Source organism: Pleurodeles waltl, chromosome 2_2 (genome assembly GCF_031143425.1).
Source record: "Pleurodeles waltl isolate 20211129_DDA chromosome 2_2, aPleWal1.hap1.20221129, whole genome shotgun sequence".
NCBI lineage: Eukaryota > Metazoa > Chordata > Amphibia > Caudata > Salamandridae > Pleurodeles > Pleurodeles waltl.
Genome location: NC_090439.1, coordinates 1,072,835,300 through 1,072,848,407, shown reverse-complemented (window position 1 = coordinate 1,072,848,407; position 13,108 = coordinate 1,072,835,300). Strand labels below are relative to the sequence as shown.

General features: G+C 42.1%; 1 protein-coding gene across 1 annotated transcript in view; it reads right to left on the bottom strand.

The window, feature by feature from the left end:
- DENND3 (DENN domain containing 3) overlaps positions 1–13,108 on the bottom strand; it is a 372,298-nt gene that overhangs the window by 66,980 nt on the left and 292,210 nt on the right. The window contains exons 17-18 of the mRNA XM_069220830.1: positions 7,758–7,865; positions 5,356–5,495 (exon numbers count right to left, since the gene is read on the bottom strand). Coding sequence (XP_069076931.1) covers positions 5,356–5,495; positions 7,758–7,865 — 248 coding nt within the window. The remainder of the gene's footprint in view (positions 1–5,355; positions 5,496–7,757; positions 7,866–13,108) is intronic.

The window sequence follows — 13,108 nt, the reverse complement described above, 5'->3', positions numbered from 1 at the left end:
ACCCTCCCTTCCGCAATAGTAGTGTTGTAAGTCTTGCCGTGCTTCCCTCCACAGTTCATAATAAAGGTTTTGGAGCGATTGACAGTAAGACCCAGCTGTGACATATATGTAATGCAAGTTGTTAGGAGTTTTTGGAGAGCTATTGGGGTCCTGGCCATTAATACTGCGTCATCTGCGTAGAGTAATGCCGGAACAGCTCGGTTGTCTATTTGGGGTAGATCTTTGCACTTAGTGGCCAGTTCTTTTTCTAGGTTATTTATATACATTGAGAACAGGAACAGAGCAAGAACGCAGCCTTGGCGCACTCCTCTGTATAGACCAAAGGGGCGAGTACATTCCCCTTTTAACCCATACCTCACTCTTGCTCTGCACCCTGTGTACATTTCACGTATAAATTGAATTATGGCCGGTTCTACCCCCATGCTATTTAAAATATCCCATAATTTATCATGAATTACACAGTCGAAAGCCGATGATAAATCGATAAAGGCCAGGTACAGAGTCCCTGATCTAATCTTAGTATACTTTCCAATAATAAGACTTAAATTTAAGCTTTGCTCCACTGTTCCGATTCCTTTTCGAAATCCATACTAGACAGGGGATAAAACGTTCTTTTCTTCCACCCATGATTGCAGCCTGTTCAGAATTATTTTCCCCGCTAGTTTAGCTGTAGTATCCAGCAGGGAGATTGGCCTGTAGCAGGCTGGATTAAGGCGATCACCCTTTTTTTATATTGGAATAATGTTTGAATCTCTCCAAGATGGTAGAGGACCGCATATGCAGATAGCCCTCAATGTCTGCGTCAATACAGGCCCCCACAGCTCGATATTGGCCTTAAATACGTCGATCGGAACACCGTCAGGGCCCGGCGCTTTCCCTGGTTTACTTAATATTATAGCTTCCTCTACCTCCTGAAGATTAAATTGGGGGTTATGACCAAGCGCAGACCTTCCTGTAGGTCTTGATCATGTGTGGGATCTGTTGACTTTGTATCGCTAGTCAATGAATATATTTTAGAGAAATGTGCAACCCAGTCCTCTTCGGAAATCGCAATTTCCATCCTGGGGGTGTCTCTATCCCCTAACACGGGGCGTTTATTATCTGCCAGAAGAGGATATTATCTTTTGTACGACTTGCTATGTGAAGAATTTCCCACAAGGTGGTTTTCATGATCAGTTTCCTTTCCTTCATTGCTGTCTTGTATTCCTGTCCACGTTTACGTATATCAATTAAACACCTTTTTGGGGCACTTAGAGCCTTTTTCAATCTCTTATGTGCTTGTGTACAGTTATGGTCAAACCATCCGCACGCCCTTTTTTTTCCCTATCTTACCACTTCTAATGGTGAGGGCTTCTTTTATGGTTTGCGTGATCAATGTAAACGCACTTAAACATTGCCCTGGTTCTAGATTCTCTCTTAGACAGTCTGCGAAAGCGTGTTTACAGTCACATATTAACTGTTTCAACAAAGACTTGGGGTCTGTCTGTGACCACTTCATAGTGTATCCATTGCGCGGCACTAATTCAATATCGTCTACCAGTGTAGTCCTATCCTCCCTAGCTGCTATAAGGGAAGATAGTAAGAGATTCAGGCTCTGGGGATAGTGGTCGCTAATTGCGATGTCGTGCAAGGTATAATTTGTAAGGTAGTGTGCAAAGTGAGTTGACATTAAAACATAATCGATCACAGTATTTGCGCCCCTTTCATTATACGTTGGTTTGAACTGTGATTCGTCCAAATATAGTTCGTTTACAAAGGATAGGTTATAAGTTTGGGCCAATAGATTAATTTTGTCTCCTTGAGTGTTATGAGAGAAGTGAAGCCGTACACCTACACCTTCCGAATCCCAGCCACATACCTTATCAGAGATTTCTTTACAAGGATGGACATTAAAATCACCACCCCAAATCAGCAAAGTCTTGCGGTTGTTTTTTTCACATATTTTTTTTTAGGTCATTTCCCATTTCCATTAAAATGTTAGAAAATTCTCCTGGAGCGACGTTGTTATAAAAATTAATAATGACTAAATGAGTCTTGTGGTCCAGGTTACTCTCTATCGTTTGGTAATACGGATCCATAAATTGCATTTCTAGATTCTGTAAGGATAGCTTGTTGGAAATATATGTGCACAATCCCCCCTTTAGGTCTACCATACCTAGACTGCTCGGCAGGAGTATGAAATGTTTTATAGCCGTTTACATGGACAGGACTTAAAAGCCACGTCTCTTGTAGACAAACACATGAGTAATCTTCTATAAAGTTTTCCCAGGTCTCATTGCCTATCTTATTAGCTAGACCTGCAATGTTCCAGAATAATAAGGCTATTTCCGATTTCTGTTTAGAATTATAGTACTGGTCCTTTGGGGAGTGGAGGGGTGTATCGCTGCGAATTGAGTGAGGCATGTTTCTAGGAACATTGCTCTGGCTTAGGTGAGGTAGTATCTTGTTCCTTATAGAAGCCGTTGTATACGATATACCTTCCTTATGTAGGTCCGGCCCTGATGTGTGTACTATCTGAGCTACTTCATCAGAGGGAACTGACTGATTCTTGTCTTGACAATCTATATCTTCCAAAGTTGTAAGGGGATGGAATCTATTGCACCGTGTGGGTAGATCTGGACTGGATAAAGGTGCTTCAACTCGTCGTGGATAGATGGGGTTATGCCCTGCTGGTCTTTGATAGAAATAACCCAGGGTTAGTAACGAAATTCCTTGTGAAGTAACTTGTCTGGCTCCCAAATCATGAATGATTCCATTCACTAGGTTTGGTGAGCCAAAAGAGAGGACCACACAGTCTCCCACCAGCGCTTTCTTACTGTTTCCTATCCACTTAATTCTTCTGACCATTTTATATCATCAAAAAGAGCCCTCACCATTCCAGGGCCCATTCGGGCTCCGATCCAATTAAGGGCCTTGTTTCTCAAGGCCGTCCATGTATCTCGTGGTTGGTCATCTATCGGTGGGACGTTGGCCAAGACCACTACGTATGGTGTAGCCTCCGGGGGGAGATGTAGTAGGTCACTAGGCGGGATTCGGGGATCTAGTCCTACTAGCTGTATTTCTCCCTAGATTTGAATGGGGGTAGGTAGTCGCTGTCCCACGCATAGCATTGCCTGCTGTCTTACATAGTACAGGGTTTAAAACTTTTTTATCTGGAGGAAGATTATCCGATGTGATTGGGGAAGATAAAGTTCGAAGATTTTGGTTCGAATGAGGAGCTAATGGTTGTGATTGTGACTCGCTCTGGGGGTTAGCATTCCAGTGTATATCATTTGTCCTATTGTACAGGATGGGTTGTATATTATTCACGTGTTCTGAGGACCGCGATGTTATTTTAGAGTCCTTAGTTACATGATGCGTGTCTTCCCGTTGTAAGGACTTTATCATTCCAAGACCTGCCTCAAGGCTGCTCTCCACCCCCTTTAAGCGCTCCGACATGGAGTCAACAATGGCTCCAATGGATGATTTCAGAGAATTTACTCATGAAGATTTATAAGGAGTGATCGAATGGTGTCTCCTGCTAAGCTTGGGGGTTTCTTGCGAGTTAGTTTCTTAGAATGTTTTTTGATTGGGGTAGTTATTAGATCTATCACTGGTGGTTTTTTTGTGGGTCTTATCCACCAAACCCACCTCCGGTTTCCTTGGTCGCTTAGCAACAGGAGATGTTTCGTCCACGGAGTAGATTAAATTCGAGGTGTCTTTAATGCATCCATTTGAATGTCTTACTTTTGAGTGCTCATCCGCAAGTTCACTAGATGGGGATTATGGTGCAATTCTACAGTCCCTGGTAATTCGTGGGATTGGCCTTTGGACAATGACAATTTCGCTTCGACAGTAGCGATTTGTTTATCTATCATTCCCATCGCCCCAGAGATGTATTTTAGTATAGATGAACTATCTTTTAGATTTGTTGAGTTATTTAATTTTGAATGCTTCCTTTTACCCATGTTTTATGTAGTGACAGGTTACTCAGGGGTCTGTTTTTGTGTGTATAGAACAGTTTCCCTTAATGGAGTATCTTAAAGTAACTTGGGGTAAACCTTGGCCCTTCCCGCCCAATCAGACTGCACAGGGTGGAGGGAAACGTTCGCTAGCCAAAATGGACAGGCTACTTTCAATCTTTTACTTTTGGGCTTAAGTCGCATGGTTTGAAGGCTCTTGTAACTGGGGGGCCAAATCAAAAATTAAAGAGGGGGTGCCCAGCCCAGCCTCTTCCAGGCGATGACGGTCAAAGGACGGGCCCGCCCTTGGCCCGGGCGCCGCACAAGCGCGTCCCGCGCAGCGGGAGCGCTTCCTTGTTGAAGTAGGGCCTCACGCCCTATCAGAGCGTTCCCTGGTCACGGATACAAAGTTTAAAGGGCTCCTGCCCCCTCACGAACACACAGAGCGTCCCGCGGGAGCGTTTCCTTGTTGAAGTAGGGCCTCGCGCCCAATCAGAGCGTTCCCTGGTCACAGATACAAAGTTTAAAGGTCTCCTGCCCCCTCACGAACATACAGCGCGTCCCGCGGCAGCGGGAGCGCTTCCTTGTTGAAGTAGGGCCTTGCGCCCAATCAGAGCGTTCCCTGGTCACAGATACAAAGTTTAAAGGGCTCCTGCCCCCTCACGAACACACAGCGCGTCCCCCGCAGATCAAGAGTAGGATCTGAAATGCAATAATATTCAAGGCGTCATATGATCGCATCCATATCCACAGAGTGTCAAATGCGTAACTAGTAACGGCTTGTGTTCATACACCAAAGTACAAGGAGTACTTTGTTCCAACAGGTTTGCTAATAGTATCTAACTCCAAGGTGTAAAGAGTAATCAATTAAGTAAGAGCCATAATACGCCCATATCAGAAGTCCTACGAGAACAGTGTCTTCGGCGTTCCGATCGAGTGCAGTGGGGAATCCATGGGAACCATCATAACAAAACAGGCTGGAATAAAACATATCATGAACACAGCCTCATCTTGAATGTTGTGAGGAACTCCTTAGAAAAGATAACTACAAGCAAAATACACATATAGAGAAGAAAAGGATAAAGGGAGAAACAATAGAGACAGACTCTGAAAGATGATACAAAAGTCAGTTTTTCTGAGAAAAAGAAAAACTTTGCATACAGGTTACAATAGCAAACTTAGAACAGAGCGGTTTAAGATTTTATGAGAAAATACTTAATATTCTGGCAGTGCCACTGTAAAAGTTGTGGAGGCAAAAAAACTGCCTGCATCAGATACAGAGGAGAAACATTTTGAAAATTTAAGCTTAAAGACATAAAACAGACTAAGGTCTGTAGATTAAAAGTAGGGAAGTAAATAGGCCAGGCAGCCCTTCTCAAGTATCACATTGCAAGTTGCTACACTTTCCACTTACTAATTTCTCATTGCCAACTTTAAAACAGTGCTGCAAGATGGACCAGGTAATTGCATTGAAGACAACCACTTTCCCTTCGCTTAAAGCACACCACAACTTTGACTGAGCTTCTACATTCCTTTCCGTGGGATCCAGCTGTCCTAGGAAATAAAGACAAGAATACACATTTTCGTTGAAAGCCTTCAATAACCTGTAAATCGTGGGTATGAAACCCATAAAGGTCACGTCTTTTAAGGGATGAACCAAATCTGCTTACGGCTAAGATGCTTGTCTGTAGACCTTTTGCTGTGTGCACAATGGAAGGAGGAAGAGGAGATAAGAAGTTGGAGAAGGATAAGGAGGGCAGCAAGAGGAGGTTTAGTACACACAGTCTAAACAGAACAATTTACAATAAATAAAATCATATGAGTTTACAATACCAAATAGGCTCACAAGCATTAGCAAGTGGCATAGTAAAAGAGGAACAATAATCTTTTGGTGCCATAGAGTTTCTTCATCGGACAGCCATTAGCAACCACACATTAGGTAGGGAAGCTAGTGCCTGGTATCCAAGCACAAAAGCTAATTTCACAACTCCTATCCAAGGGCAAAGGTGACCCACACGTCTGTGTAGTCACTGCTGAAACACCTGTGCGTGCCTTTCAATCCCGAACACCTCCAGGTCTGGCCCTAACAGGGGCTGGGTGCAGCTGGGCCAATCGAAAGGATTATATAGTAATAAAAAAACAAATAAGCAGATAATTGGGAGCTCCTTTTCATACAGCCACCATGCATTCGGCCGATAGGTGTTTTGAAAACAGGTGAATAAAGCAATGCAAAAACAGGCTCCGAACTTTGGGCCATATGTACGAACACTTATTCCCATAGATACAGAATGCGGAAAAACCTTTGCTACGTCTGGCCCATTGTCACTTATTTGCGGAAAGCAGTGTGTGCAGAAGGTGAGATAATCAGCACAAATCAAGTGCCTGTAAAGGGACAGGATTTTGAAAAGGTAGGAAGGTGGGGACAACCAAGCCTATACAGATACACCCATACAAGCAACGCTGTCTCTTGAGCAGAGTTACAATAATTAATTCACACCGGCATAAAACAAAAGAGAACACATGGGGTAGGACATAAAAGCTTTGTTGAGCCTGTATGACAGCTAGTGACGAATATTGGAAAGTTAAGTCTTAAACACAAGTGTGTCTAGGGGACTATAATAAGCTCTTACTTTTTGCCTGAGCTAATGGGTAATACTGATTACTGGAAAAAATGTTTACATAGCAAATATCTCAATAGACTCTACAGACTGATACCAGTTCAAGTCCTATTGATTTATGGTGCTCTGTATCGTGGTGATGTCACCTTTTAAACATGTGTGAAGGCATGGAAGTATTATGCAATGGGTCAGTGTAACAGTTTACTATTCGATTTGATTTCAGGGTCACACCTAGGCCGTGCACAAGTAATACAAGGGTATTTAAGTTTGCTGTTATATAATTGTTTCTAATACCTCAATACCTAGTGAACAGATGTACTTGAAACCACAAAAAGTGTCACAATGATGGAAAGTTTGGTGTGAAACTAGGCAGTAGTTTTTGATTTAACAGACAGTAAAATGTACTTTTATCTACAACCATGAAGTTGGATTGCCCCTAACAACCTTTGACCTTCTTAGGTAGTATGGTCCAAATATGGATTGAACAAAGAAATGAAAAGTGAACGTTTTGTCACCAAAACGAGTCTAAATAAATCAGTGTGTCAAAGCATATTGGCCACACAAAAAACAGATAGCAGTGATTAATGAAGGTCAAAAACATTACTATAGAGGAGTCATCACCACACCTCCGCAACTATGCACACAGACAGACGTACTTCTGCTAAAAACTGATCTTCTATAAACTTGAAGCATAAGTTCAGGAGTCATTAGAGGGTTTGTGTGCTAGGGTTAAAATATGACTGGCGCCTTGTCACACAGAATAAAACAAAGATCTACAGCTAAAGTGAGATCTTGAGATGCAGTGACCGAATAACTTCAGGTGGGTCCCATCAAATTGCTCTTGGATACTTTGCCCACTTACTACAATACTAAATAACAATAAAGACTTCCTCCCTTAAAATCGGAGTTTCGTTTGACACAGCTTTGCGGACTAAAATCTCTATCGTCAGGAACATGTTTTTAATATATTAATTTGATTACTCGTTTTGAAATGGCATTTATAGCATTAAGTGTGGCAATAAAATGCTAAATCACAATGTTTGATTGATATGTAAATATTAGTATATAGTGTACTCTAGGTCCTGGATTTGATCTTTATTATTCTGATGAGTGAGCAGACCATGTTACTTCGGGGTTAAAACAAGTAAAAGTACTCAAATGCAAAAACGTAATGTACTGTAAAAACACACTGCAGTACCTGGAGTGTATAGTAAGACGTCTACTGACTGGGAGGCAGTTTCTCCAGCTGAAGGATTAATCCTGTGCTTCAGGGTTTCTGAAGTAGTTTTTGGAACCATCATGGGAACTGAAAAAAACAATGTTACACTCATATCATAAAACCATCCCGCTACACTTGTGATTTCTATGCATCAAATACTGGAATCATTAGGATTTCACTCAAATAGAAAGATGTATTGAACAATACAAAAGATGTGTCTTTAACAAGCCGTACAGGTTCTCTAATGGATCACCACAACCATGAAAACTAGGTTGCCCTGTGATTATATCCCATCTTTTAGGTAGATTTTGAGAGTGGAAGGGGTGGGGGGAGAAGAAGGGATCAAAGATTTATCCACTATGGTACACTGGTCTGAAAAAAAAAAAGAAAAAAAAGAATTAGTAGAGACAGTCCATGTATGCATGCATGCATATGTAACAGGAGGTAGGATGGGGGTTGTGTGCGAAGCCTAGGGGAGGGGTGAGTGAAGGCACAGGGGACAGAGGATGAAAAAGGAAAAAATAAGCGCTAATCAATACGAAGAAAAAACACAACTCGTACTCTCCATGTGCTGCTCAAGAGTAATATTATTAAGCACTCGCAAATCCAATAGGTCTCACTATTTAGGGGCGAGCCTGCGTTGCATGCACATGCGTTTCGCTAAGCGAGACGCTTTAGTAATTAAAAAGGGCTCGGAGCCCCGTCCACGTCACATCTGTCATTGGCTTGTGGGCATGCCTGTTAGAATCTGCTTGATTCCATTAGTGGAAGGCATGCATACGTCATGCCTTTTCCGGTGGTTAGTCCTCTTCGAGCGCATCGACCAAGTACAGAAAACATGCGAGGCTCGCTGTTTTCTGTCTGGCTCGTGGACTACTTTTTCTCTATTTTCCCAGTGCGATCTCACTTGGCAGAAGTCGATCGCTTTACATAATATCGGCCCTGTTACACAATTAATAGCACTTTTTCCGGTTACGTACATAAATGCACTTTTGCCGATAGATTTCATCACCAGTGAAAAGTCGGGTTAGGAGTTTACAACGCTACCAGCTCTAACACGAGCAAACGCGAGACCCGTTGCATTGCAAATGCTTGCTTTAAAGAAGCATCTATCACAGTAGTCATAAGCCACCACCATGCTCACCCCACTACTCTCATCAAGGACCTATGCCCACATTAACACTTGACCATACAAGAGTGAAAAATGCACAAGCGCACAGACATTCAGTCCTCTTCATGAACATGTCATGTTGTCAGCAGCACTGTGGTGGGATAAACGCTCTTGTAGAATTGAGTAGTCCACAGAATCTGCAACAGAGTTCAATAGTGCTTGTGCTGGAAATCTAGGAATAGGAGAAGCTGATTCCACAGCTATCCTGGCACAGGCAAATCAAATATAGCCTTAGAACCTGCCGTAGCGGGCTCTACCGGCTATTAAAGGCCCGCTCCCGCGTTAAATGCCCGAGCCGAAGGCGAGGGCATTTAACAAGGGAAAGGGCCTTTAATAGCCGGTAGAGCCCGCTACGGCGGGTTCTAAGGCTATTAGAACATTCTGCCACTCAGGGAAGAATGTTCTATTAAAAAAAAAAAAAAAATGTTCACAGAGCCTGAGGGGATTAAAATCCCCTCGGGCTTCGTGAGGCTTTGTTTACAGCTGTTGCTGTGAACAAAGCGAACATTGGAATGTTGCCGCTGCAGGCTTTTACCGGCCAGTAAAAGCCCACAGCACTCCATTGTTTTCAATGGAGCTACCAACATTCCAATGTTCTAATCCTAAATAACAACCTATAGATCCACAACAGTCCTGCGTACCATTTTGGTTGTATGCAGCCCTATATGTCCTTTCTTCCTTTACTTCACAAGCTTGGCTACCCCTAAAACTCTTATATTCTAGTCCTACTTTTAGTACCTTGGAATTTGTTAAAAGTTTCCTCATGCGATTATTTCTTTGATTGCAGTGTTTTCTAGAGATGTGTTAGAAACCTTTAAATTCTATTTATTTCTTAAAGCAACAGGGACACTATGGCAAGAAATGCTGTACATGGCAGTACTCAGTACATGGGGAATGAGCAGTTTATCGTGGGAACATTGAGAAACAGTACTGGATTTGATGATTAGAGAATGTTCACAATGGACATGAAAGCATATATTATAAATGAATATTTATGCAGAACTATTTAGTGCAGACGCAGTTATGGGGTGTAGTTAGTTACTGAGATTCCTGGAAGATGTATCGCTTCGAGTGTGCGAGATCTGTTTTTCCAAATTGTGGTGGACAATGTGTGAGAAATCAAGCTTTCATTAACTTAGGACAACTTTGTTAGGCCATCCATTTTGGATGAGCCACCATAGTATACCACGTGGTTATTACTTTTGCAACTATTATGCTGTAATAAAGGGTTTTAGGCTTTGCTAATAAAACACTAAGACTTTAACAGTTGCAATAAACAAAAGGTTTTTTTCAAGGTCGACTTAAACATCTCAGACTGTGCTCCATACTATATCACAAGTCATGTTGCATGTGCAGACTCTGGGAACACCCAAGTCCAATGTACTAGAGTGGCGAGAGGATCTCCGAATGTATTCTGTAATAATTATTTCTTTTTGCTTGCTTCTTATTGGTAATAAGCCTTTGAACCATGTACTCATGTAATCAATGTATGAAGTCATTTGCTTAAAGTCTTATAAAATAATGTGATTCCTCCATGCTAATGAGGTCTCCTTCCCACTCTTTAAGGGCGAATCTATGCCAGAATACCTTACTGTAAAAATCACTTACCTCCAGAACTTAGTCTATCATCTAGGCCCTCTCGGATTATGGTCGACACCCCTGAGAGAATGGAGGGTGCAACTACGTATTTCTACAACTCCTTAGTACAAGGCTTTGATAATTTGCCTCCCCACCGCCCCCCCAAAAAATCCCAGTAAGCGTACCTCACCTTCAGCAAAGCAGTTTATACTGAGTCTTCAGTAAGAAAACCTCAAATGCAAACAACTAGAAAGAAAGTGGCGAAGGAACAATGCTGCTGAGGACAAGTAGCACTGCTCTCAAACAGCTCTGGAGAAATATAATTAAAAAAGCTAATTTGCCTTTTTTCCTAATTAAACTGCAGTCACCGACAATGGCCCCTAGAACGATTTTCAAACTTTTCAGAACATTTTTACAGCCTAAGGCTCCCAGTGCTACCTCATCCCAGTCACTGGCAGAGGACCTTCTCTATTTTTCCACACTAAATTGTATCTATTCCAACTTCAATAGCCAGACCGAAAACTCTACCCATGTGATCACTGCCACCGCTTCCCTAAATAAGACAGTTCCACAGCTTGAGCCATTCAAATTAATTATGTTAGCTGAATTGGACCTTATAATCCACAAAATCAAATCAGTCTGCCACTGGGTCCCTCTTCTCCCTTGCTGCCTGCTAAGATGGGTTGGCCATCGATCCTCAAAGTAATGCCCCTTTTAACCTGTATGTAGAATGAGGCATTGTGACTCTTAATTGGAAAACACACTGATAATCAAGCTCTGTAAAAAGGTCAACGCTGAGACATGCACTATGAGTAACTATAGGGCCATATCTCTCCTTCCTCACACCTTTTTAAGATGTTAGAATCCCTGGTGAATCGTCTGATGACCAGGCCTATGGAACAGAACAGAATTCTACATCCCACCCAGTTGTGCTTCAGGGCTGGATTCATCAATGAGTTAGCCCTGCTCGGAGTTACAGAAATTATCAAAGGCAGTCTTGACTCGGGAAAGAAAGCAGTGGTCATTTTATGAGATATTTGTGCTGCTTTTGACACTGTTGCACAAGATGCTTCTACAGAGGTTGAAGCAGGCAGGAATAATGAGACGCACTCTGTAATGCGTCTGCTTGATGTAGGAAGAATAGGAATACATCACATACAAACAAACATAAGTTCCCAAATCCCGATACAAGCATTTTAGGCTAGATAGTTGTAAACCAATGTAAGTAGTGAAAGGCTTAATACGAGACATGTTAAAAAAAGACAGACTGTGGGTTCAATAGAAAAGTCAGGTCATATTTAGGACAAACAAACACTTATTACTTAGGAAACATATACACATGGTGCATTGTTAAGTTAGCTGTGCTGAAACACACAAGAGGCCTAAGGCACATTAGAATGAGAGTTTTTCTTTAAAGCTGCACCAACTGTTGCTTCAAAATGTTCACTTAGCATGAACATGGTGGAACAGAAGGGTGTATCCTTCCTTAGCACAGGGGTCCTAAAAACCACTAGTCATTCATATTGTGGTAAGAGGAACTGTGTAAGGGTCAGATAACTATTTGCAAGGCAGGGCTACCATGAGCATCACGCAACATATAATCTCTTGTTGTGCAGAAAGATAGATATGGTGAATGACGTCAGTGGAACTTACCCACCCATGAGGCCAACAAGTGCATGTGCTTCTTTCCAGGGGCACCTCATTATCTTATCTGTACTGCTTTTAGTTGCTTACGTCAATGGTGAACTCTTCACCACAGTTTTTTGTGGTTTTTACAGTATAAATGATACTGGTGTTTGAACCAGAACTTTGAACTTCAGTCATGGCCTCTATGTTGAGACTGCCTGTTGTTCCCAGCTGAAAATCGATTAAACCTATATTATTGTGTCAAATTGATCTGTCTTATTTTATTAACAGATTTCCCTCTAACATATTCCTATCTAGCTAATGGACAACAGGCAGTATTCCTCTCTTCCTTCACCTCTCGGGTTAAGAGCTATACCCTGTTGTGTCCCTCAGGGATCTTCAACTAAGCCCAACCCTCTTTAATATGTATCTAGACCCCTTTAGCTTTAATTGCACAAAGATGGGGTATGGCAATCGTCTCATATGCTGATACACAACTTTTGCTAGCTTTTCATCCGCTCAATGATTCTGCAATTGAGGACTTTCAAGGCTGTCTTACGTCCATTTCTCAATGAATGCTTAACAGCTGTCTACAACTCAAGTGTGATAAAATGGAAATTTTCATGTTTGGGCCTTCCTCCCCTCTTGACGCAATGAGACTTTGGCCTTCTGACTTAGGGCCTGCGCCCACCCATTCAAACAGTGGTCAGAAATCTGAGGGTTTTAAAGGATACAGCCCGTTCCTTCAAACCCAATGTTAATACCACTACGGCCACTTGCTTCGGTTTGCTATAATCTCTAAGGAAGGTTCAAAAATATCTTCCCTTAGAAGCCTGCAAGGAGATTGTTCATGGGTTTATCATCTCCTGGTTGGATCGCGTCAACGTACTTTATTTTGGAAAGTCTTGACTTCAGCATCATCAAAATGCTGCAGCCAGGCTCATTTTGAATATCC